The following is a 25,402-nucleotide window of genomic DNA, read 5'->3' as shown; positions in this document are numbered from 1 at the left end:
ACAAAATAAATATTACCTTTAATATATATATATATTATTTGTGATGTCAACATATAATAACAACAGTATCTTCAGTTTATTATTATTGTCCACAATTTAAATTGTGATGTGATCTAAGAAGTACCGGGTGAACTCTGGGTGTAATCCAGAATAAATTGATATTGCTTTGTAACCCAACATGTTCTTCTTATTGTATTTTCATTTAAATATATATGAAACTGAATTATGCTGACCTGTGATGATGACCCTGTCTGTTGTTCTGTCTTAGTTTACAATAATAATAATGATGATGATGATGATGATGATGATGATAATAATAATAATAATAAGAATTGTGATAATGATAATAACGATGATAATAATAATAATAGTAATAAATGGAATTTAATTGACTTTGAATGTGACATGGTTGTTGGTGCCACCTTGGTGAGTATTTCAGAAACCTGGTATATACTGGGGTTCTCAGTATATGTACAACCAAATCAAGGTTGGACTACCTTGTTGAAGCCAGAGATCAGAGAATGGCAATACTGGTTATTGGTGATAGAACTGCAATAAGAACCAAATAATGTAACAAAAGACCACACTTTACTGGGTGTCACGCGTACCTTATCAACAATGGCTGTTGAGTGTATTCTTCGTTTTCGTGGTTTATTTTGAAATCCGGAAGTAGGTCAGCTCGCTGTGGGCCGTGTCATAATGCTCATAATAAAGGGGGACAGTACATTTTGAGCGGTTGGTTCAACCACCGCGGAAATGCGAATGGCGGCTGCCGGCTGGTTCGACTGCAGTTCTGTGACTGAACATTTACCGGACAATAGTTGAGCCGATTAAATGACACCGGAATAAGTGGCCAGTGCTGTTGTGGCAAAGTCCCTGTAACCATTGTAACCATTCATTTAGTTTGCAAGTTTATTGCTCGTCCTTTTCTTCCGTCTTTCTACTTCCCCTACGTGCACGTGCTCGTCCCCGCGGTGCGCGCGCAAATACCTCTGGAACGCTATTACAACTCTAAACAACCGAGGAGCTTAAACAAAAGATAAAAGACCAGCCACTATTCTTTATTAAATACAATTAATATGTATATAAGATAGGATATACAGACGCCAGACCATACTCCAGAGATAGATAGGTGTCTTTATTGTCTTCACACAGACATGACACAGTCCTTATGTAAGCATGTTATAACATTGTCCATGTTGTCAATTTAATTTTAATCCAGTTATGCAGAGGTGAACAGACTGGCAAATTTCTCCAGGGCATCCCCAATGCCCAGAATCGTTTCCATCAGATTTGAGACTTGAGGATCCATGTTTTCCATGTGACTGGTTAGATCCACGGTCTCAGTTTCCTGAGAGGAAGACTCATCTGGGCACAACTCTGTGATGCAGGAAACGTTGATTTATTTTTCCAAGGGTACAGGTAGTTCAACAGTCACATTCATGTTTAAAAACATTAAGCAATGAAGATCAGCTCACTCATAAACTCAGTGGGTATACTCAAAGTACCTGTATCTGTCACCAGGATAGCAGGTGGTGGCAAATTCAGACATTCAACCTGCTTCTTGAATTCTTGCAGCTCAGCAGTGGACACATTAGTTCTCTTGCCTGATGGACAGATTATGTGCAAAGAAGTTATATACAGCAGTGAAACAGTGCAAATGCAATGCAATTCAACCTTAAGCGTTTATGTTGCCTAGAGGGTGATCACTTAGGTGATCCACTGACTTTTCTTCTCATCAGTGTCTGCATGGTAACATATAAAAACATCTCTGTAATTAAAGGAATACTTCACCGATTTGCATTTAGCTTTGTATTACTAGAATAGGGGTAGCAGTATTTTTGAAAAATTGTGCTTCCCAACCTCAGATTCCCCTGCGTTGAGAAATATCTTCATTATTTGATCCCAGCCTTGGTCCGAGGTTTGAAACTGCAACGCTAATTCCACACTTTTTAGACCCACTCATAGGGGGACGGGAACTCATTCCCAGAATGTAAACAGTGTCTGCCATCTTTGCTAACAGGGGAACTCTATAAAACTCTCTAAATTGACCTAGTGTTTGGATCCTTTACTATCCTTTACTGTAAAAGTAGCAGTACATTAAATTTAAAATATGAACATTTAGAAAACTGCACCAGAAGTTTAAAAAGTAGATAGAAGTACAAACATATTGGGGTAAATCTCATAATGTGTGACATTTTGTATGATATTATTAGATTATGACACAATGTAATTTGCATTATAGAGTTTCATAACTTGTTACTAGTTAGTTCTGTTACATCTGTGTTTGTATTAGGACAACACTAATGTCATTGTTCCATTCATGGGATTTTTTTTTTTTTCATGGGAAGTGAGGTTTTATCAGTCTGTGTGTTTAGTCTTACTGAGGAGCTGTAGACCCCTATGTTGCCTTCCAAAAATGAAGCTGTATTTTATGTGAAAAACGAGGCAGTCGGCACAGCCAGATTTCAGCACTTCAGCAGATGCAGGGTAAGGTTGCACTGGGGAGACATGCACATACGTGCACATGTGTTAGCAAATAAACAAAGTGGACAAAGATCTGTTTGTGCAGGCACATGATCACCAGTACAGTATTACTCACCCATGGACAAAGTGTCGTTTTCCAAGGTCAGATTAGTTCTGACAGCGAAGCATTGGCCCAACCTTTCACAAATATAGAGTTAAGTGGCAATGGCTCAATATAGTTTTGGCAAAAACCTTAACAAGACATCATGACACAAATCTTAAATGTAGGGTTAAGATTACATCTTTAGTGATTGATAATGATGGATGGCATCACTCTCATTGGCAGCAGTGATTTTGGCCCAGACATTTTCCACAAGCATGTTATTGAGCAGTTTGGATCCAGCGAAGTTTGTGCTTTCTGCTATGTAGATCCATTTGCCCAGCAGCTGAAACAAATAACATCTATCTCACTAGTGCAAAGTGACATTTTACATTAATGGATTTCGATGAAAACCTCAGTGTTTTATTTTGATTTGGTTTTGTTTGCAGTGTGGTTGTATGAAGTATTGACACATTATCAATAATATTACATCGCTGAGCTCTTACTCTTGCTACGCTCACTAACAACATGGCTCACCAAATGAAATCTACGGCTGCTAAAGTCGACAATATCGTAAGAATAAATTCAGTCAGACCACCTTTTCTGGCTGGCAACATGTAAACCGCTCACTTCCCCGCACCAAAGTCCATAGAGAAAATCCACTCTTTTAAATCATGGGTCTTCACAGAACAATCAATTGTGTTGTTTTGCGTCTTTCACGTTTCAGTCTTTGAAATCCTTTGTCGGGATTTATCTCAGTGACACAAACTTACCAAGTGAGGGAGCGGTAGACCAGCAGTTCTCGTGTCCCTGTAATTGCAGATTTTCTCTTTGGACTTTGGTGTAGCAGCGTTGATAATGTAGCACAACCTCAAACAACCCCACTCCAAGCAACTTCAACTATTCCTTTGATGAAACAGATAAATATGCAGAAAGGTGGAGTGTGAGAGTCTGCACCTGCTCTCTGTCCTGGATTTTAACAGGCTGGATCAGACTCTCACAGTCTGTCAAAGGAGCCGACTGTCCCACAGAGAGGAAACTGAGCACAGCCACGGCAACATACATGACCCCCATCATGGCTCTGCTCACACCACGATCCTGAATCTGTTTGTCTGCGTATGTCACTGATCACACTTAAAGCTGACCGTTGTCTTGTTCAGACTCCAGTGGGCACATTTACTTTTAGAGGCTCATCCCACTCAGAGTCCTCAGCTGTTTACACTTATGTTGCAATTTTGAGTGGCAAAGGTCAGTGGTGGAACAAATACCCAGTTACAGCTTGTGTTTGTTATACATAGAACATACTAAAGGTGGAAAGGTAAGAATCATGCAAACCCCCATGCAGAAAGACCTTTGCTCCGACGACCCCGGGTCTTCTTGCTGCAAAGGCTAATTTGTGTTTACAAATAACTGAAATGTCCTATGTTGTTGTGTCTATATAATGTGATTCAAATCTGAAAATATATATATATATATATATATATATATATATATATATATATATATATATATATATATATATATACACAGTATATATTGAATACTTTTTATATCCCTGCCCGACACCCAACTGTGATGCCATCAAGGCCCTCACTCTGGGAAACACTGGTATAAAATAAAGATAATAGAAAAATACAAATGAAGAGCATCATATTCACCTTTCTTTTTTGATGAATCTTAGTAGATTCTTATTGTTCTCCAACGTCTTCTCCAGATTTGAGATTATAGCGTCATGTTTTTTAGTAAAAGTGGTTAGATCGATGTTCTCAGGTTCCTGAAAGGAAGACTCATCTGGGCACAACCCTGTGATGTAGAGAAATGTAGAATCATTTTTCCAAGGGAACGAGCAGTTGATTAAACAAATGCATGATAAAAACATTAAGCGACTGAAGATTTCATGATTTTAAAAACTCAGCTCACTCATAAACTCGGTGGGTATAGTATGACAAACAAGCTTTTCTCCATCACTATTCAGAGTACCTGTATCTGTCACCAGGGTAACAGGTGGTGGCAAATTCAGACATTTAATCTGCTTCTTGAATTCTTGCAGCTCAGAAGTGGACACATTAGTTCTCTTGCCTGATGGACAGATCATGTGCAAAGAAGTTATATACAGCAGTGAAACGGTGCAAAAATTGATGTTTTTTGAATAGGTGTTTATGTTGCCTAGATGGTAATCATTTAGGTGATCCACTGACTTTTCTTCACGTCAGTGTCTGCATGTTAACATCTAAAAACATCTCTGTAATTAAAGGGCCCTGAGCATTAGTGACAGCTAATGGTGAGACTGCAGATTGACTTCTCCGCTCATCCCTTCCTTTCCCGAGAACTATGTTGGTTTTCACATTCTACAAAGGATGTCGTTCTTCTCTGTAAGTTTCAGCTCAAGAGGGAGATGCAAGATTAAAGCAAGGTCCTTAGTTTAAGTACGGATAAAAGCCTTATTTTAAGGCAACAAAATACTTTGCAGTTATACATATATACAAACAAACGTGTGGGTAGTAATGTATGTTCCCGTCCTGCCAGTAAAACTCTCTAAATTGACCTGGTGTTTGGATCCCTTACTGAAGTAAAAGTAGCAGTATATTAAATTTGTCCAAAAATAAAATGTGAACATTTAGAAAACTGCACCTGAAGTTTATAAAGTAGATAGACGTAGAAACATATTGGGGTAAATCTCATAATGTGTGACATTTTGTATGATATTATTAGATTATGACACAATGTAAATAGCATTATAGTGTTTCATAAATCACAGGGCCTCAAAGGATAAAAAAACATATAAAATAAAGACTAAAGTTAGTTACTAGTTAGTGATATCAAGAAAGATTCATTCTGTGTTTGTATTTGGACAGCCCTAATGTCATTGTTCGATTCATGGGATTTTTACATCATGTTGACGAAACACCTTGATTCATTAGGACTTTATTTTACTGAAATTGTCATAAGTGAGGTTTTAGGTTCAGTCTGTGCTCTTAGTCTTACTGAGGAGGTGTAGAGGACCTTGAGTCTGTAGTCCATCGCTGAGGTATGAGTGAAGCACGAGGCAGTTGGCACAATCAGATTTTAGAAATGTAACAGATCGAGAAAGACGTAGCACTGGGGAGACCGGGTGCACACACATGCACATGTGTTAATAAAATAAACAATTGCTGAACAAAGTTCTGTTTGTGCAGGCACATGATCATCAGTATTACTCACATAAGAAAATAGTGTTGTTTTCCAAGGTCCCTTTAGTTCTGACAGCGAAGCATTGTCCAAGTCTTTTACCAATATAGAGTTAAAAATGAAAGACAAAAGAAAGTGAAAATGGTTTGCCAAAAAATGTACAAGACATCATGATACAAATCTTAAATATGGGATTAAGATTACATCTTTAGCATGTGATAAAGATTGATGGCATCAGTCTCATTAGCAGCAGTCATTTTTATCCACATATTTTCCATTAACTTCTCACCAAACATTTTGACAGTTTGGCTTTCTGCTATGAAGATCCATTTGCCCAGCAGTTGAAACAAACAACATCTATTTCACTTGCATAAAGTGACATTTTACATTCATGGATTTAAAGGAATAGTTTAGTCTTTTGTTTTGCTTTTTTTCCTGAGGTGTGGTTGTGTAAAGTATTGACACATTATCAATGTTAGATATACAATATACAATATCTAAAGATGAAACTCAGTCAGACCACCTTTTCTGGCTGGAGACATGGAAACTTCCGCTCACTTCCGGGCACCAAAGTCCATAGAGAAAATCCGCTCTTTTAAATCTTGGCTCTTCAAAGAACAAAGGAGTTTCACGGTTGCCTCCATCAGTATGGTCAAATGTGTTATTTTGCGAAGTCAGTCTTTGAAATCCTTTGTCAGGATTTATCTCAGTGACACAAACTTACCAAGTGAGGGAGCAGTAGACCAGCAGTTCTCGTGTCCCTGTAATTGCAGATTTTCTCTTTGGACTTTGGTGTTGTCAGCGTTGATAATGTAGCACAACCTCAAACAACCCCACTCCAAGCAACTTCAACTATTCCTTTGATAAATAAGCAGAAAGGTGGAGTGTGAGAGTCTGCACCTGCTCTCTGTCCTGGATTTTAACAGGCTGGATCAGACTCTCACAGTCTGTCAAAGGAGCCGACTGTCCCACAGAGAGGAAACTGAGCACAGCCACGGCAACATACATGACCCCCATCATGGCTCTGCTCACACCACAATCCTGAATCTGTTTGTCTGCGTATGTCACTGATGTCATACGCAGACAATGTCATAAATCAACTCAGAAATAGGTTCGTTCAAAGTGTAGAAGACATGTGTGATAGGGTAGGCATCCAAAATGAGATATTACATGTTGTATGGGAAGACAGAGACACACACACACACACCACTTTACCAATAAAACAGGACACAGGAGCCAGAAGACACTCCCCAACTGTTTAAGTCTCTTTATGTATTTGTAACAAAGTTGTAACAATTTAAAAATAAGTCAATGACTTCATTTTTATTTGCCAATTTTCTCACTGCTTATATTACTGTAATATTCTGTTAGTGTATAACAATAACATGTAGGCTTTCTCATTGGCACAAATCCAAACTACATACGAATCAGTTCACAAACATGTCGAAAATAGTATCCAGAAATCTTGCAACTCGATGTCCCATTTTTGCCTCAAGTAAGGAGTTGAGGGCACTGAGGCCCTCTGAGGGCGGGATGTTGTCCGGGCAAATTTCTGTGAACACACACATATAAATACAGCATGTGACCAAAGTAACTCATCACCTGCCATAGTATGGAGTCCCAGTGGGTGGAAATGAGATTAGTCAAAATCTCACCGTAGTCTGGGTTTGTCATTATCGGCGATGGCATTTGAAGACATTCTGCTTGTGTCTCAAACATCTCCACAAAAACAGCTTCAATACTTTTCCTTCTGCCTGCAAGTAAAAATAAATTGGGGTTATGGTCAATTACAGGAGATTAATATCAAAGTATTTATTGCATTTAAGCATTTATTTACTAAGTAACTGCAGACAGCCGACAAAATACCTGCGTGCTGGAAAAGCACAGCTTCTGTATCTGAATCTAAATTCAGCCTGGTTTAAAGGGATTATAATATTATAGTAATAATAATAATAATAATAATAATAACACTAATACAATATTAATAATAATAATGATGATGATAATGATAGCAATAATAATAATAATGATAATAATAATAACAATAATAGTAATTTGGTTCATTGTGTCCATGGAGGATCATTTCTGTGTTTTAGTGTTTTCTTACTGAACAGCAGAAGACTGGTAAACGTTTGTTTGCCCGAGGCGATTTCTTCATAGACAACGAGACAGTCAGAGCAGTTGGTAGGCAGGTAGACTTCTTTCAGGTAGAAAGGTTTATCTGTAAAACACACACACACACACACAGATTATGTGTCTATTTGAATGCAGCAGATTTAAGGATCCTGTATTCACATGACAGTGGTGCCCTCACTTACCAATCAACATTGTGTTGTTTTCAAAGGTAACGTTGTATGTTAAGCTCGTACACTTCCCGGATCTGTGATAAGAAATACATGAAGAACATAACGTCATAGTACAATCTTTTATAAACTAAATCAGTGGTCTCTCTTCAGCCCGTCTGCAGTGGTTCCTTGTAGCTTTCGACAAACTTGTGTTTTAAATATGAGAAGCCATTCCCGACACTTAAATGAAGTCATGTGAACATGAAGGAGTACATTTCAAGTCCTGTCCATCTCTGGATCCACATTTATAAGCAGTTGGGTTTTCTTTTGTATCTACAAATGGGTTCTGCAGCTCCAGCTAAAACTTATCTTTTTACTTTAGCCTTCAACTAGCTCCTTTTTATTCCACCCTATATTGCTGTGTTGTATTTTACTGTTTTATTTGCATTGTTTTATTTCAAAGTTAAAACAGGGTTTTTACTTTTTGACATTAGACTTTTCCTTTTCATTCCACCCTGTATTGTGTTTTATTGTCGTATTTGCTTTTTAAATGTTATTTTCCTTTTATTGTGAAGCACTTTGAGCTGTAACCCTTGTTTTGAAAGGCACTATACAAATAAAGTTTATTACTGTTATTAAAGTTAAGTTAAATCGTTCCAGAACGGAAATCTAGATTGTAGAAACACACTAACTGTCCCTATGGCCTGGTTTTTGGATAGAGCTTGTGTATGACAGTGCTGTGGTGTGACAGTGTGGATGCAATGAAGTGGTTACATTCTCTGAGTCTGGATGAGATGAAGGACGTTGCTCTGGGCGGTGGCAGTGATGTCCAGCCAAACACTGGTCATCAGGTGACCCAAGGAGCGGCTTCCTGGTAGGTCAGAGCTCCCCCCGATGTACAGCCACCTGCCCAGCATCTAGAGCAAACAAAGCATGTGTGTTTTGTTTTCATCAACATTTCTCTCTCTCTCTCTCTATATATATATATGTATGTGTGTATGTATGTATACATATATACATATATATATATATACATATATACACATATATATATGTATATGTATTTGACATGCTATGCATGTTAAATACATTGAAAAATACAAAACATCATTAGCATAGATTTGGAGCTTCCTTGGAGGGGCATTAATGACTAGTAATACTAGTTCTGATGCATGTTGACGCCTTCTTCAAATGGGCCTGTGTTTATGTATAGTTCTCCATTACAGTAAATCACTGTCGCAGATACAGGTTTCGGTAATCCTTCATCCTGCACCTGCCGTTTGAAAATTGGCATCAATAACAGGAACAGTTTGTGAGATTTAACAGCATTTAGAGGTTGAAGGAAACACAGAAATACTTCCACGTTCAGAGCAGCAGCTGAATGACTTTCAGGTGAAGTCAAAAGACTAACAGCCTTCTCTAGAGAGCCAGTGTGTCTTACTCTAGATGGGTTGGAATCTAATTATGCAAATTAAGGCAGTTTGGCACTTACGTCTTCATTGCTGAGTGTTATTGGTTTTGCCAGACTGCCACAGTTGTTTACAGGAGCAGGTCGTCCCAAAGAGAGAAGACTCAGAAAGACGACAGCAGCCACACAATTCATGCTCTCCATGGCTGATCCTCGATTAGTTTGTCTTCAGGTGAATCTCCTCATCCGGTGCTTGCTACAAATCTGCTGTCAGCCTTATTCCCACCTGTGTGTAACTCACACAGCTTTCATTAACTACAGTGTGATCTCATGCAAGCAAACCAAACAGCAGAAGGAAGACAAAGGGGGAGACTTTGACCTGTTTGTGGAGTTTAGATCCAATCATACAGCACACAGTGAGCTAAGTAGATGTCCTAATGTATTCCATCGATCTCCAATAATCCTCTCTGATCTCTCATTGAGACTAATGAACACACACGATCACGGTTACAGCCAAAGGCAGTGCCGTTCAATGACTTTACCTTCGTAAAAGTAGCAAACAAGTTCTTCAAAGTTAACTTAAATGTGAAACTTTTCTGGTTCCTTTACTTCATATAACAAAGAAATCATTCAAACTGAATCATTTTGGCTTGTGGATGAAACAATTTGAGAAAATCATCATTTCCAGGTACTCAGACCAACATTTTCTGACATTTTATGGGCCAAACAATTACTTGATTATTCGAGACAATAATTGACAGATTAATTGATTATGAAAACAATCATTAGATAACGGTGTTCTCATTCTGCCAGCACTCAAACTGCACATCAGGTCAGAGAGCAAAACACAGCTAATCAACACGTAAAATCCGTCTCTCTGTGTAAAACAGAATAGTTTCATACAGTGATTAATCTGTAGTTCTTAATGTGTAATGCTAAACTGAACAATTTTAGTTGAATAGATAACATCTCTAAAGCAACTGAGCTCACGTTAGCCGAGCAAACACAATCTGCTGAGGACCATATGAAGAAGGTAAATGCCCCTTGATCTCCCATCAATTTGTCAAAAACTTTTGCAAATCATTTGATGATGCATCAACATGGAACAGCATTTCAATGGATTAGCAATGGTGTAATTTGTAACAGCTTAATAGTACTGTGCTACTGTTTTAGCAGACATCATACTGCTTTTAAAAGCTGATAAGCCACTATAATAAAGAGATCAAGAAATCCAGTCTAGATTGGCCAGTAAAGTCTTTCCGTTTGCAGTATTATCAAATTAAATATTAATTTTAATTTCCCCTTAATCATCCCAAAAGAGATTTTTTTTTCTGTTTAAAAACATTGAAATCACATAAATGTTAGGCAGCTGCAGAGCTGCCTGGATGTGCCTTGGACCATTCCTAAATCAAAAAAAGCAACAGAGAGACAATTTTTTATCAAAAAAGTGTTGTTTTTTTTTTTAATTGAACTTAAACTGATAGCTCTCTACAGGTGTCTTCACACAGGACACAATCAAAAGGATCAATCAATGACATAATGAAAAAGAGAGAAAATTTTGCTGATCATCTCGACTGTACAGTGAAACCTGTGAGCAAGAGGCAACAGTTGCAGCAGTGCTAAGAGACGTGGGCAGGAAGAGACTGGAGGTGGTTGAGGATTGATGTCAGCTTGTGACTGTAAGACGGATGAAACAGAGGGCAGACATCCGTCCATCACCACCTGTCTGTCTGAAGTGATGGTGAGGACAAACGACAGGGAGGAGGATGGAGACTGATGGGAGAGGAGTGGCAGCACACATCGCACACTCTGCAACTTTCTGGTTTTGGTGGTCTGCACTCATTGCTCTTTTCTTCTATCTCATCTCGGTTGGAGAATGGAGGGACACAAAGACAGGGAACGGAAACTGGCAGAGACAAAGAGGGAGAGGGGACACAAGGGAGGTAGCAAACATTACTCCATGGCCTCCTGGTTCTCTTGGTCTGCACTGATCTCCTCACTGGCCTCTTTTCCCTCCTTGCTCCTCTTGCTCTTCTTGTGTTTGTGCCTCCGGTGGCTGTCTCCCTCCTCGCTGTCGTGTCTCCTCCTGCTGCTGCTGCTAATGGAAGGAGAAGGACAAGAATGTGAAAAGAGCAGAGGGCGACGACAGGGGAGATCCGAGAGGTGAACGGAACAAATCAGAGTGGGAGGGTGAGAAGGGAGAGACAAGCGGATCAATGGGTGAAATAAAAAAATAAGGCCGCAGTGAAATGGAGAGGGGGCACTGTTGCAGTTATTGTAATATGGTGACTGTGCCATTATTGGTACAAACACTCACATAATCTAAGGAAGTGGATGATGGCTTTTCCTGCACAGTTGTTCGCAGTGCAGTAAGAAGCTGTTCCTTCGCAGCTTTCATGAGTGCTAATTATAATTGTCGATAACAATTAACATTATTATTATTGTTATTTATTATTGCTGCCCTGTTGATTGTTTTATGGCATTTTCTCACTTCGGTCAAGATGTTGTGTGACTTTTCTCTTTCCTGTGCTGCTGTGATGCACGACACTAAAGCATCTGAAAAGCAGCATGTGTATTTCTGGTTCTACACCATCGACAGCAAAATTACAAAAAACATCTCCCGACTCAGCTGATAGCTTCACTGGAGATGACAGCTCGCAGTCAAGCTAGACCATTATGGTGAAGTGAGACTATCACAGTCAAGTCCTGCGTGATTTCGATAGATTTGTGATCTTCCAAATAAAAATGAATAATTTTCACCCCAGCCTTAGTTAGTGTAGCCTTTTTTAACCGATTAATGTCCAGAATTAATGTAGATAAGTCCATGAAATGTGTTACCCCCATGGCATTAGAGCATCCAAAACAAATGGGACCACAGTTACATCAAATCAGATGTAATTCAGCTCAGTTTCATGTCAGTAGATCTGCAACACGTTAATAAGCACTGGTGGGTCTCCAATTTATCAAGCTTAAAGTCATATATTGTGATCTGCTCATTTACCTGCGAGAGGACTTGTGGCGTCCTTCCTCTTTTTCTCGGTGCCGCCTCTCTCTGTGTCTTTCCTCTTTCTCTCGACTCAACCTTTCACGATGGCGCTCACGCTCCTGGTACTCGCGGAAACGATACCGCTCCTCATCACTGTGGAATGTGGGGAGGAGTTACATACAAACAGCCTAGTCTATGCTTAAATGCCACAGAATATTTGATGTGTTGTGTTTTACAAAACTTGTTTCTCATGGCTTATAAATGCCAGCGTGTCTCACCTAGTGTAGCCCATAGCTGAAGGACTATGCTCTCTTTCTCTCTCCCGCTCATGAGTCCTCTCCCTGGGCCTGTCTCTTTCCTTGTCCCTCTTGTCATCTCGACGGGAATAATAATCCCAGGGTTTAGAGTTGTCCATTATTGGGGGCCATGGAGGAGGCACACCTCCAGCCATGGGTGGAGGATAAGCTCCTGAGGAGGAGCAAAGAAGAGACTTGGTTGTCATTATGACTTTAAAATGCTCAACTAAAAACACCTTTGTTTAAATGATGATAATGTATTTATACTTTTGAACAATACACTACATCCAGTTATTTGAATAACAAAAGATACAGAATTAATGTTAAAGACTAAAATTAAGCAGTGGCATTTGTTGATTTGTTGTGCTGCTTGACTCAGAAAATCATTATTTTGTTGTGAAGCTTTCCACCTTGAGGGAAGGGGTATGGAGGAACAGAGCGTCCATCATAACCTCCAGGGTGACCACTGTGTGGACACAGAGAAAAGATAACATGGTAAGTGAACGAATGTGTGTTTACACATAAAGTCCATGGTTGTGCAGTTAATGTTTCCCTAAGCAACGGGCAATGAAGGCAAACAGAACTTCAAACTCTTGGCAGCGTCAGTAAATATCAGTTGGTGACAGACCTCGAACTAAATTAGCATGTGGTCGTACAATCTTCACTACAAAGTCACACATTAACTTTTAAAACATAACGGTTTTTATCTTATGAAATGTTTGTGTGCATGTGAGTTACCTGTCCAAAGTGGGGATAATGGAAGGTGGGGGCCCACTCGTTGGAGGAGGAAAACCAGGAGGAGGGACAGTAATGGGTAGCCCTACAAAAGAAAACAAAGGAAGAAGACACAAGAGGAATAGTTAGTTTTCAACATCAATGAAACTGGATTATGTGTATGCAAAGAAAAAGCACCAGCATGGCTGCCTGTGTATATAAATACAACAGTCCAGACCAGCTGAGATGGACGAGAACTCACTTGGTGGGGGGATGAGTGGGGGCGCAGTGCTGACATTTGGTGGTGGAGGGAGAAATGGAGGTGGAGGTATGTTTGGAGGAAGTGGTCCAGGGGGGAAGAAGGTGGGAATCTTAGCTGAAGTTGGTTCAGCATCTGATGTAGAGTGTTCAGAAATCACCTGCACAACAAAAGTGACAAGGTGGAATGAGAATACACAGCGAGGGCAGCTTCTTTATTCGGACTCCAGTGTAGTAAGAGACAAAAACCTCAGTTTGAATTTCTCCACAAAAAGCCTTATTACAACTGGCAATAACAACCACTGGTATAACTAGAGTATTTCTTTTGAAACTTGTACTAAACATGGTTCAACTCGTCTCCGACACCCAAGCTAAATGGAATGCTGCATACACACAAGTATATCACTCAGACATTTCTTGGAGTCACACTACTGCTTCTTTATACCTGGATATTGTTTCCCTCCAGGTTGTGTCTGCGTCGCCCTTCAACCCTGCTGATTGTGGCCGTCTGTCCACCAATCACATCGATCGTACCACTCTTCCTGGTAATTAAAGAAATACACACCAATTGAATATGACCAATGAAATGCAGTACATTCAATTTATAACTAACATGAAAACTCTTGGATGAGAGGTAATACATTTTCTGCATTTTCTCTCCTGTTATTTTGCATACATCCAAGAAGATTCTGATCAATAAGCAGTAAGATGATCGGTAACGTTAAAAGTTCAAGTATAAGCTACATAAAAACTGATCTGTATAATTCACATGTTTTTCATCTCTGAGCTTTTCTCTACATTCAAACAGAGACATACAAATTCACCTTCTAAAGCTAAGAGTTTGACCACTGTCAGCCCTGCTACCCACAGGAGCTCAGCTTTGAAGCCAAAGAAGAAAATGTTAATTTCGGATTGGCACAGCTTGGCTGACGAAGACCTACCTGGGATAATGCAAATATCCTGCACGTAACTTACATGTCAGCCTTTAAGAACTCTACCAAAATTATTATTGCAAAACCAATTGTTTCCCTGAAGACACATTAACACCCCTTTACAGAGCAGGATGAGAAATCAAATATATGAATAATGACGAATATGAATATGCTGCTGTACCAGTTGGTATACTGGTCATTTATAATCTCTTATAATCTAAACATCTATAACCATCTAAAACATTATTATTGGAGAGACATGGGGCTTTAGTGGCCTTAAAAGAGTTTAAACAATAATAATGTAACTTTAACAAACGTTATCTCATATAGAATTTATCAATGGGCCATCAAAGCTTTAGATGCATTATATTGTACTTGGCTGCTACAGTGAGGTACATTTTTAGATCAATTTTCTTCATCATGGCATCCCACACATCAACCACCAACAAAGGAAGAAACATGGGTGAAAAAGAAAAATCAGAGCCAAAAACGTAGCACCAGGAGTTTTCCTTTGGTAACATAATTCACCAAGTCCTCTGCTTTTAACAACTACACATTTCCCATCAGGCTCATTTAAGGCCCTGCCCACTTACATATAATAGGACATGTCCTGAACAGGTGGGCCAATCCACTGAGGGGGGGAGATCCTACTGTTTTGAAACAAAGGACAGGGGTAAATGACAGTAACATTGGCCCCAACACAGAAACAAGTAGCCCATGGGATTGTAACAGGGACACTGGCAAACCTCAAGGTGACCTGGTGTGTTTTTATGAGTCTGTGTGTGTTGAGTTTAACGTGAGAAATTTAGGTGAGGCAGAAAATGTGCTGAACAGTTTCCTCTACAAGAGTGGACTACTACCACACAGACAAGCCATGACAAATACATCCCTTCTTAAGTAACTATATGTAGTGCTTATCTTCATCCAACCCTCCACTGCCTTGACATACTTAGTAACACAACGTACATCTCTAGAGGAAAATGGATGTGTGTCTTACTCAGATGTGTTAAGTATTAAATTGCAGATAAAAGCAAACTTTAATACCTGGTGACCTGACAGACGGCAGACTTGTACAGGCTCACAGGAGATGGGAAATCTGGCTTCGAAGTATGAACAGGCAGAGTGGAAATGTCTTTCTCGTTGCCTGTTCGGCCTTGCTGAACCTGAGACAGAAGCAGAACGAACATTTATTGTATTCATTGTTAAATGTGTTTGAGAATTTGTTTTTATCATTAAAAGGAAGTCAGTGGTTCTTAAATCAAATGACAGAAGATCAGTTGTGATTGCAAATATCTAATGAGTGAAGCTGGTAAAATGTGGTGAGAGTTGAGAGACATTACGACAACGAACATGAGCAGAAGAGTCTCTCACAGTGATCTTGCTTGTCACTGAACTGACTGTGGAAATCTCCAGACCCATACGTAGCCTCTTCTGTTTTTCACAGTAGGCCTTCCACGTGTCTTCATTGAACCCATAGTTAAAGTAGTCGGACAAATCCGCTCCTACACACAGAAAAAATACTATGAAAAACTGTACTTGCTAGACACAGCATGCTGTTCTCAATGTCACCAAACACCATATAAATGAAAAAAAATTAGTTCCATGCACAGACCTGGCTTCCTCCAGGGTTTCTCTTCAAAGGACTCCATTTCCACCTCAACCACTGGAACCCCATTAATGTTTCCAGGAGCATCAAGATCCACTCCCTTCAGCTTTGAGGCTATTAAAACAAAGAAAACATTACTAGGCACGCAAATCGCATATATTGTGAGTATTTACTGTCCGAGTTTAAAAGAACATAGAAAGAGAATGCATGTTTAGGTTAAAATTATCAGGAATTATCAGGAGGACGATACCTTGTCCATAAGGTCTGGAGCCAATTGTCTTTATGTTGAGATTTACAGGAGGAGCTCCATAAGTTCTAGAGAAAAATTATTTTACAATCAAATTTGTCACCATCATAATCACACCACATGCTTCAGAATTCCCTGATAAAAGGAAACATTTAGTTTAATAACATTTTAATAAGATAACAAGGTATGCATCACCAAAGCAACTAAATAAACTTATTCAGTATAAAGGTCCAGTATAAATTGCATTGCAAATAAAATACAAATGCACCAACTGAATTCAGAGGAAACTATGAGCTTACATTCTTGAAAGCATCTTGAAGGAAAACACAGCTAATGAAAATGTTATGCTGGACAACTTTACTGCCACAAATCAGCCATTCTAATTTGAAGTGCATCAAATTACTTTGTTCAAACTAACCAATTTTACTAATCTGCTATAAATTACACCTACGTGTACTGAGGGGCTCCAGTTTTGATGTCTCCGATAGTGACTCGTACATCATCGTCGTCATCATCGCTGTCACTATCACTGTCCACATCTTCACCTGCCGCTTCACCTGTGGCCTGAGATCACAAAACTAGCAGGTAAGTATGTTTTGCCTAGCAAAAAAAGAGAGAACAAATACAGTATGCATGTAAGATACCTACCTCGGAGGCAACTCCATTTCCCGTTGCATGTGCAGCAGCATCCTCTGTGGCATCAGTGGGTGCACTGTCGATATGAAAGTATAAAGTTATTGCAGGCAAGAGATGACACACATACTCAAACAATAAAAAAAGCATAGGAGACACAAAAGAAGTATATACATTGTTTTTATTTTGCATAAATGTGTACATCATTCTAATTCTTCTTAATAATAATAATGGCATTGATACATCCCATATAAGACACACTCACCAGCCACTTTATTAGGGATAACAACACCTAATAAAGTGGCGCAGTTGTGACACCCAGTGTGGTCTTGTGTTGCTATAGGCCTTCTGCTTCAAATTTCAACCATTCAGGGATGGTCTTCTGCCAATCTTACCATCTCTGGTTCTATAATTTTGAAACAGTCCGACGACTCTCCCCTAACCTCTGGCATCAACAAGGCATTTTCACCACGTGAACTGCCACTCACTGGATATTTTCTTGTACTTCTTGTTACCATACTCTGTCAACCACAGATGTGGTTTTGTGTGAAAATCCCAATAAATCAAAAGTTTCTGAAATGCACAGACCAGCACACCTGGCACCAAAAATGTGCATTCAAAATATGATAAACAGATCAACAGATTGAGATTATGAATGAACTGTATTAACACCAAAACTGGGAAATTGTTACCATTCTGATGTTCGGGTTGAATTTAGACCTAACAAATGCATTGAGATTAGGGGTGTGTCCTTCCAGATATCAATATTCTAATTCTAATTCTAACAAATTAAGGGACTCTAAAGTAAAACAGCAATTGCCAGTTTCACTTGCTGGGCTTCATTAGTTGATATCTCCATGCAGCGATGTTGCTCAAATGAATGAGGAAAACTTGGGCAAAAGTTACCTGACCAAAGAAGAGGGAGTTTACAGCAGGACAATGTGGAGAAATCCATGTTCAATACATAGACTTTATGTACTTTGTTCTTCATGTTGTGAATATATAGAGAAATCCTGCACGTTTTGTTTTCTTCAGTTAGACAGATATTGTGATGTATCACTATGTGAAAGAATCGTTGTATTGTTATATTATTGGTATCGCAGACCATGTATTGTATCTTGAGGTACCCTCTGATTCACACCCCACAGTGAAATGCTGCCATGTGATATTTGAGTTAATAAGCAATTGAACAGGTGTGTTTAATGTCACGTCTGTGCTGAGACAATGTCTTTGATCTCTGTGAAAGAACTTTTAAATGCTTTATATTTTAACACGTGAGTTGCAGTCACTTCAGTGTGACACTGTTTTAGTAGGTTAGCATGAATGGTTGTTATTTACCTGACTGCAGCGTTCAGTTTAGCTTCTTCATCCTCATCTTTGCTCTCAGACTCATCTGAAACAAAAACAAAGCAACTTCCTTTATCTTTATTTACGAAAACGGATATTATAATACAAAATGTCGGGATCAGTTGTAACTAAAAGCTGCACAAGGGGCTGCTAGCTGTTAGGTTAGCTCCCAGGCTAACTCTCTGAATGTTACAGTAAAGTGTTGGTTAGCAATGCACCGCTAAAGCAGCTGAAACAGTGGTTTAACTACCTGTCGGTTTCAGAATGAGTATAATGTTTAGTTTGATTTTAAGATGTTTCTCCTTACCTCCATACAACCATTCCTCCTCCTCATCTCCAGCGCTAGCATCAGTGGTTGCTGTTTTGTCCGCTTCCTCCGCAGACATGTTCAGTTAATACAGACAGAGCCGTTAACCGGCTGCGGCTTCGACGAGAACACGCAAAGTTTCTGCGTTTAAATGTAAACGTACAATTTCCCTCTGCAACGATGAAAACGCAATTACACATAGAACTATTATAACTTTAAGGATTTAGCTTCAGATCATGGATGTATTGCTCCAGTCTCTCCGTGTCAGCGTGCGCCCGGAAGAGATTGTAAACGTCCCGCTAAGGTCAACGTAAGGTGCGACGGCCACAGCGCCCCCTGGAGGAGAACAAACATCACTTCTTAAATTATGACAAGAGCAAATCTGAGGATAATATAATGTTCATACTGCAATTTCTGTGGCATCATGTATTATTTTGAACAGATTTTGGTGAAAAGGAACCAATATGGATATATGATGGAATATGTATTGGAAATTTCACTGTGAGTGTTTGTTTTTTTCTTTTTCTTGTATCTGTTTTCTGAATTGTTTTAATAGTATACATGAAGTCTTTTACCAAAGCAGAAAGCGTGAAAATGATAATGTAAAGAAGGTGTAGGGCTTGATAAGTTCTTCTGTCTTGACAATGAAATTGTTCACATTTAGTTAAGTTTAGATATCTTTATTCCTCTGTGATGTTAAAATCTTTAATATTCATGTTATTAATTATTTTTGTCTTTCACAAATGTATATATTTTTTCAAATGATGGTTTATAATTCTCCATTCATTCATTCATTCATTCATTCATTCATTTTATGACAGAGTTGAGTATATGAGATAGACCCAGATGGGCAGCTTTTTTTCATAAAATAAAGTTTATCACTTGAAACCAATAGCTTCAGAAAGCCCAAATAACATAAATCTACTGTTGTTAAGTTGAATACCCAACAACTGGAGTACAGGTGACATACACAAGAACATAAACATGGCACAGCACAAGATATTGTTTTGTATTTATTAATGACTTTCAATAAAAATCAACAGGGCAATGAGGCACATGTACAGAAACAGCTGTTTGGGACTCGCATCTATATCCTGTCTCATACACTCTGTTCTGGTGCAGTCCTACAGTCACATGTATCTTGGTTGTCAATATATCCTGATGGATGCATAAAGCTCAAATGGAAAGGGCAGAAACTAGAGATAGCGAGACAAATCCCCCTATTATGTTGCTGGCACCGGGCTAGGACAGACATTTGGAATTAATGCAGGCATCAAGGAAAGGGTGATATTAGAGGGTCTTAAGCACAGGGAGAATGTGTGTGTATGCATGTATATATATACATATATATGTTATAAATAATTATATTATGTAAAATAATCATATTGCAATCGCAATGTCATTCAAAAATAATCACAATTAGATATTTATTCAAGATTGTTCAGCCCTGTATTGCTTAGTATACAAAAGTTGTCTTCTGAGGAATTATTTAGGCCACAGAGTGCAGGAATACTGAACATTTGTTTTTACACAGAACGGGAAATACAGACAAAAGTGACTAAGTGACAGCACGGCCAGACGAGACAGCTCCATTTGTATGTAATGTGATGTTTATATACAGTAAGTCTGGTGTAGGTCAGCAGCAACATCCTTAAATTGCACTGATATAACAACATTTGTGGCTCAAGGAGTGAACGTATAAAGTAACTTGAGTAAATGTCACACTCTTGTTACTCACACAAGTGTACATGATAAACAGAGTCACCATCAGTAATGTGAGTCTGTGAGTGATTGCTGCTGTGGTTCTGTTCGCACATGAAGATATCAGTTAATGCAAAGAGGATTGTTAATGCACTTATGGCCTTTGACCAGTTAAGTGGGGGCCACTTAAGCATTTGTCAGTAAATGACAAGGAAAATCTGTGGATTCTCTCACTCTCTCTCTGTGACCAAAATCCTCGGCTCACATAATTTCTGTACTGTGGAGCTCACACAGAAGCATAGACACATAATTCGGTATATGTAATGCTGAAATTCAATTGGAAAATAGGTTGCATACCTGAAGAGAGAGAAAGAGGGAGAGGTGAGTAATATTATACTCATGAGCACATTGGTTTTTGACCATCGTGAGCAGGGTTCATATCACAAATATCACATTATATGTGTGAGCTTTTGTGTGGCTTTAGCACATTCACTCACACAAATAAACACACATGCACAAAATGGTTCAAAGAGAGAGAGAGAGAGAGGGATGCTAATGGTCTCTCAGTTAAACTGATCAGTGAAATTGCATTTATTTCATTCACTCCATCTCCCCCCACTGCATCTCTCTTTTCCACCCTAATCACTGTCCCTTCCCCTTTTTCCTCCAGTTCTTTTCCTTCATTTGAGGGCTCTTTTTAAAAAAGAAAACAAAACAAAAACCAGCAACAACAACAAATCTGTCTTTTGAGTATGTGACAAAGAAAAAATGTAAAATTGTGAAGGAATTAAATGCAAATAGCATCGCTGAAGAATGATGTAAGTAAATAGACAGAATGAAACAGATAAGACATGACACTGTACAAGACTATTGTTGCTGTCAAAAAAACAAAACAACAAAACACATATCACGCATCTATAAACACATATCTCCAAATGTACAGAATAATGAACGTTCTTATATGGGGACCACAATAATTCATTAAAAACCCACTCGATCCTCTTAAAACAGAGGTGTAAAACTCGCAGGCGCTACATTTACTTTCCGATATTTTTTAAATAATAACACTACAATAACACATTAGGTTGCATTTGTCACATTATTAACTTTAACATTCAGTTATATACAAACTTGTCTAGTGGTTTCATTACATCGTCTACATCTTATTATTGATTTCATTTTTCTATGATTTCCGCCTGCTTTTGTTATTTATAGATTCAGTTTGCATGTTTTTTTGTGAATTATACTATATCAAAACAAACACTTTAGACTAGAAGTTCACTGGACTCCAGGTCATTTAGAATTTTAGGACCCAATCTTAAAGCACAGTGCCAACATTATTACTTTTTTTTTTCTTTTTCTTTTTTTTACCAAATTCACATCCTAGTCACACTATGACACATTGTAAACATGCAGCTGGACTTGTTTCTCTTTTATTTCTTTGCACACACTCTATATTTCCTGTCTTTCTTGCTCTATCTCTTCTTGGCACCCTCCCTCTATCCTAGCATCTCTCCGTCTCTCCTTACGCTGGATTAGGGCAGTTTACAGCCTCGTCGATGCTAATCAGGTTTATCCAGAAAGAGGGCGATCATTGGGCTATCAGTAATTACCCACACTGATATTAGCTTACTCCCATCGTGTCAGTGCCCTGGCACATTTTCAATCCACATCATCTCTTCGGATCAAACATATGCTTATCTCAACCGTGCGATGCCACATGTGCCAGCTTAACACGGTACTTGATTGTTTTGCAAGACAAAGGTCCATCTGTTGTGAAAACGAACATATTTATGTGCCACTGAAGCCTCACATACTGTTTATTTCTGGGTAAGTGTGGCAAATGTTATTTGAGAAACTGAAATATTGTTTTCCTTAATTCAAGTGATTTAGCAAATGAGATTATAGGAATAGATCCTCTGACATTTTGCACTGGAAATTCAACTTAAACTTTCTTTGTTTGGTACGTGTTTGGTACGTGCTTTGGTTTCATGCACATCGTTGTAACACAAAGTTTTTCACATAAAAAACTACAGGGATTATTGAACCATTCAGCATTTTGCGCAGCTGCGAGTTTCCCCAATATGATCAAATTTAAATGCAGATTTAAATATTAGAAGATTTGTAAACTACAGTCACATTTGTTCCTTAAATGAAAAGCTATAGCCAGCGAATTTAATTTACCATAAGTATGAGAAAGTGGGGGAAATGGTTATCTAAGAACAAGCTTACTCACCTCTAAAAGTCGCTAATGAAAATGTTTTATTTCATTTAAAAATAATTGACTCTGAATAAAGAACTCACATGTAAAGAAAACACACATGGGCTTTTGGGACGCTATTTGCCCTACTATGTCATGGCTTAGAGCAGTTGCTAGGCAACCAGTGGGAATCCAGAAAGTTACTTTCATCACTTAGCCATCCAAGAAAACAAAATAGCAAACCTCTCTGTCTGCACCTTTTGAACAGATTACAGAATCAAACAGACATGAGAGTGGTTTCAATATTTTTTCTTGTCATTCTACACCGAGAGGCAGAATAGCGCATTTCTCATAAGATTGTAAAAAGAGAGAAAAAAAGACCTGAGCTGCACAACAGAAGTGGTTTCAGTCAAAGTAAATGACATAAAAGTAAATGCCTTTGTGCTTGGTGTGTGTCTTTTTTTTTCTGACCCAGCTTTTAGTCCAGTCTGTTCAGACAGTTATAAGTGATGTGTAAAACACCACAGCTGTACCAAGGAACAACACTTAGCAACCACACAGAGCGGGTCAGAAACAATCCTTCACTACACTGACAGTATTAAAGGAGAGGAACGATAAGTGGACACAGATATCAGGTTTATAACACACAGTCAGCAGACAGAGATGAGTATTGGATTGCATTGGAGGAAAAAGGTATGGGCATTCGGCCACGAACGGGGGAAATGATGAGGCACAATATGCTTTTAGATGTGTCTGTGTGTGTGTGTGTGTATGTCTGTGTACGTGTGTGTATGTGTGTGGTCTGTTATTCCTGTGTAGATTTACACCGTCAGGCAAAGAAGGATGATGTACATGTCTGAGGGTGTGAAGATAGCTATGTATGGAGATGATTGAGTTAGAATGTGTGTGTGTGTGTGTGTGTGTGTGTGTGTGTGTGTGTGTGTGTGTGTGAGAGAGAGAGAGAGAGAGAGAGAGAGAGGGGAGGGAGAGAAAGAGGAATGTTTTTTCATTACGTAATCTAATCTAAGTGGCTATTTTTCTTGTATAAAACCTCCATTGCCCTCTGTGAGACCGCTGTCCTCATCTGTCTAAAAGCACTGAGTGAGTCATGCAGTGGGTCCACACACACACACACACTCTCAGAGTCATAGTGACTCAGCCCAGATCTGCTATGGACACTCACCTCTGTAATGAATAATGAAATAGCAAAAGGCATATGAACTACTCAAATGACACGTAAACACAGCGAAAAGGGCGACATATGGATGAGCAAACACAAAAACCACACACGCAGTGACATCGTCACACAGCGTATATGGGCAGCTGGACACTGTGCTGGTGTTGGTGAACTTTGACACTCTCAGGTGCAGGGCTCCTTTGTCTGAACGCTGAATATTTAAAAAGTGGTTCTCTAACTCCGACTAGATCCTTAAGGCCAACGGTTAATTTATTTGTTCTCTCTCAGTAAAGCGAGAGAAGAAATGCAAACATGAAAAACTGTATTTTTTAGCAAATTTTCCCAGAAAAACCGGTGACGAATGTGACAAGAAAGGACAAAATACTTATTACAGAGCAGGGATCCCACCCTCGTCTTTGAAGACATTTCCCGACAATTTCCCTGGCGTTAATTTACTGATAAATGAAACAACCATTAGCCACATTCAGCTGAACAAATGTGCTGCAAAAACAAATTAATGAAGTACAAAATCAATAAATGTGATGTTCTGCCTGTGTTCTAGTTTGTTTAGCCTCACCCTTCCATCGTGTGTGGAGAGAGAGACATGAACAGCTGCAGGGCAACTGTGACTTAGAGATTTATCATGTGTCCAAGAGAAAATAGCACACACACACACACACACACACACCACCACCAACAACAACAACAACAACGCTCCCTGTGTATTCTCACATTTTTGACTGGGGCAACACACATACACACACAGACCAAAAGATAAAACACAAAAGCCAAACCATGCAAACACCCACATTTGAACATGTAGAGCTAATACAAGACATTAAGTAAATGAATCAGCTTGGCTACTACAATGATCTAAAACTAATTTATATGCGTCGTCATCTTTGGTTTCTTCTTGTTTTAAATGATTTGTTCCTATCCAACTGTTCAACTTTGTGGCGCTTGAGGCTTTTGCGACTGTAACACACAGGAACACAGATTTGCTTTCATGTAACTACGTTGTACGTCTTAACTTATGACGGTGAATGACGAGCGGAGCTGAGTTTGCGTTTATAAATCTGATGTTGATGTGTGCAAGAAGAGGAAATAACTTTGGGGACGGCAAGTTTTGGGGATGATCAGGTTTTTGTTTCTTGTCTTTTAAATCCTTTTCTGGTAATGATTGTCTTTGTCAGGCTTAAAACAAGTTTACCTGCAATAACATCTCACCTGTTCACACAGAAATGAACGATCAAAGTATATATAAGAAAATGATCCACGTCTGTTGAAATTCATGCATAAATGTATGTATTTCGTGGCCACAAATGCCATTTTTTTGTGTACAAAAATTACACAAATCCTGCTTGAAAAACCACACACGACTTATAAAAATGTGGTTAAATCTGGGCAAAGTGAAACCACTTGGTAAGATAATGAGAGTTAAGGGGAAACGTGAGACAATATATGGAGAGCATCATAGCTTCTGTGATCAATGAGATATTTGCAGAGGTCGACCAATAAGGGTTTTCTCTCTTTAGAAATCAGTGCAATAATAACAAATGATACACAATATT

At 38.8% G+C, this 25,402-nt stretch overlaps 3 protein-coding genes across 7 annotated transcripts; all 3 read right to left on the bottom strand.

Annotated features, from left to right (window-relative positions):
• Window positions 1–1,117: 1,117 nt before the first annotated feature.
• LOC122760336 lies at window positions 1,118–6,800 on the bottom strand. 2 transcript variants are annotated; one of them, XM_044015447.1, is made up of 6 exons: window positions 6,635–6,800; window positions 2,767–2,912; window positions 2,603–2,664; window positions 2,385–2,501; window positions 1,509–1,607; window positions 1,118–1,380 (listed from the first exon to the last, which is right to left on the bottom strand). In XM_044015447.1, the coding sequence occupies exons 1-6, from the start codon at window positions 6,752–6,754 to the stop codon at window positions 1,223–1,225; spliced, it is 702 nt and encodes a 233-aa protein (XP_043871382.1). In that variant the 5' UTR covers window positions 6,755–6,800; the 3' UTR covers window positions 1,118–1,222. The 2 variants fall into 2 exon arrangements, with proteins under 2 accessions (XP_043871382.1, XP_043871381.1); XM_044015446.1 differs by lacking the exon at window positions 6,635–6,800 and adding an exon at window positions 3,524–3,741.
• Window positions 6,801–6,976: 176 nt separating this feature from the next.
• On the bottom strand, window positions 6,977–10,077 carry LOC122760337. Its single transcript, XM_044015448.1, has 6 exons — window positions 9,512–10,077; window positions 8,794–8,936; window positions 8,053–8,114; window positions 7,842–7,955; window positions 7,390–7,488; window positions 6,977–7,286 (listed from the first exon to the last, which is right to left on the bottom strand). Exons 1-6 carry the CDS (start codon window positions 9,629–9,631, stop codon window positions 7,162–7,164), a joined length of 663 nt encoding a protein of 220 aa, XP_043871383.1. The 5' UTR covers window positions 9,632–10,077; the 3' UTR covers window positions 6,977–7,161.
• A 782-nt stretch (window positions 10,078–10,859) lies between these two features.
• Window positions 10,860–19,058, bottom strand: fip1l1b (FIP1 like 1b (S. cerevisiae)). Of its 4 annotated transcripts, none has more exons than XM_044015449.1 (16): window positions 18,754–19,058; window positions 18,438–18,492; window positions 17,115–17,178; window positions 16,918–17,030; window positions 16,470–16,534; window positions 16,226–16,333; window positions 15,964–16,115; window positions 15,658–15,776; window positions 15,207–15,263; window positions 14,127–14,223; window positions 13,686–13,842; window positions 13,448–13,529; window positions 13,120–13,175; window positions 12,692–12,881; window positions 12,429–12,566; window positions 10,860–11,525 (listed from the first exon to the last, which is right to left on the bottom strand). In XM_044015449.1, exons 1-16 carry the CDS (start codon window positions 18,830–18,832, stop codon window positions 11,381–11,383), a joined length of 1,677 nt encoding a protein of 558 aa, XP_043871384.1. In that variant the 5' UTR covers window positions 18,833–19,058; the 3' UTR covers window positions 10,860–11,380. The 4 variants fall into 4 exon arrangements, with proteins under 4 accessions (XP_043871384.1, XP_043871385.1, XP_043871387.1 ...); XM_044015450.1 differs by having other exon boundaries at window positions 10,860–11,522; XM_044015452.1 differs by having other exon boundaries at window positions 10,860–11,522; window positions 15,985–16,115.
• Between the last annotated feature and the right edge of the window lie 6,344 nt (window positions 19,059–25,402).

This window comes from Solea senegalensis, unplaced genomic scaffold (genome assembly GCF_019176455.1).
Source record: "Solea senegalensis isolate Sse05_10M unplaced genomic scaffold, IFAPA_SoseM_1 scf7180000013451, whole genome shotgun sequence".
Lineage (NCBI taxonomy): Eukaryota > Metazoa > Chordata > Actinopteri > Pleuronectiformes > Soleidae > Solea > Solea senegalensis.
This window is presented reverse-complemented; position numbering and strand designations above follow the sequence as displayed.

Bases quoted from the DNA above. Each gene is read 5' to 3' on its own strand.
- LOC122760337 (XM_044015448.1), bottom strand. From the start codon at position 9,631: ATGGAGAGCATGAATTGTGTGGCTGCTGTCGTCTTTCTGAGTCTTCTC. The intron at 7,489-7,841 runs GTAAGAAAACAC...TTTTACTTGCAG, and splicing joins TACCAGTCTTCTGCTGTTCA to GCAGAAGGAAAAGTATTGAA. The intron at 7,287-7,389 runs GTGAGATTTTGA...GTGTGTTCACAG, and splicing joins AATGACAAACCCAGACTACG to AAATTTGCCCGGACAACATC.
- LOC122760336 (XM_044015447.1), bottom strand. From the start codon at position 6,754: ATGATGGGGGTCATGTATGTTGCCGTGGCTGTGCTCAGTTTCCTCTCT. The intron at 1,608-2,384 runs GTAAGACTAAAC...TCTGTCCATCAG, and splicing joins TAGGGGTCTACAGCTCCTCA to GCAAGAGAACTAATGTGTCC. The intron at 1,381-1,508 runs GTACTTTGAGTA...CCTGCATCACAG, and splicing joins TATCCTGGTGACAGATACAG to AGTTGTGCCCAGATGAGTCT.
- fip1l1b (XM_044015449.1), bottom strand. From the start codon at position 18,832: ATGTCTGCGGAGGAAGCGGACAAAACAGCAACCACTGATGCTAGCGCT. The intron at 16,535-16,917 runs GTAGGTGTAATT...ATTTTTCTCTAG, and splicing joins ACTGGAGCCCCTCAGTACAC to AACTTATGGAGCTCCTCCTG. The intron at 13,843-14,126 runs GTATAAAGAAGC...TTTGTTGTGCAG, and splicing joins TGGAGGGAAACAATATCCAG to GTGATTTCTGAACACTCTAC.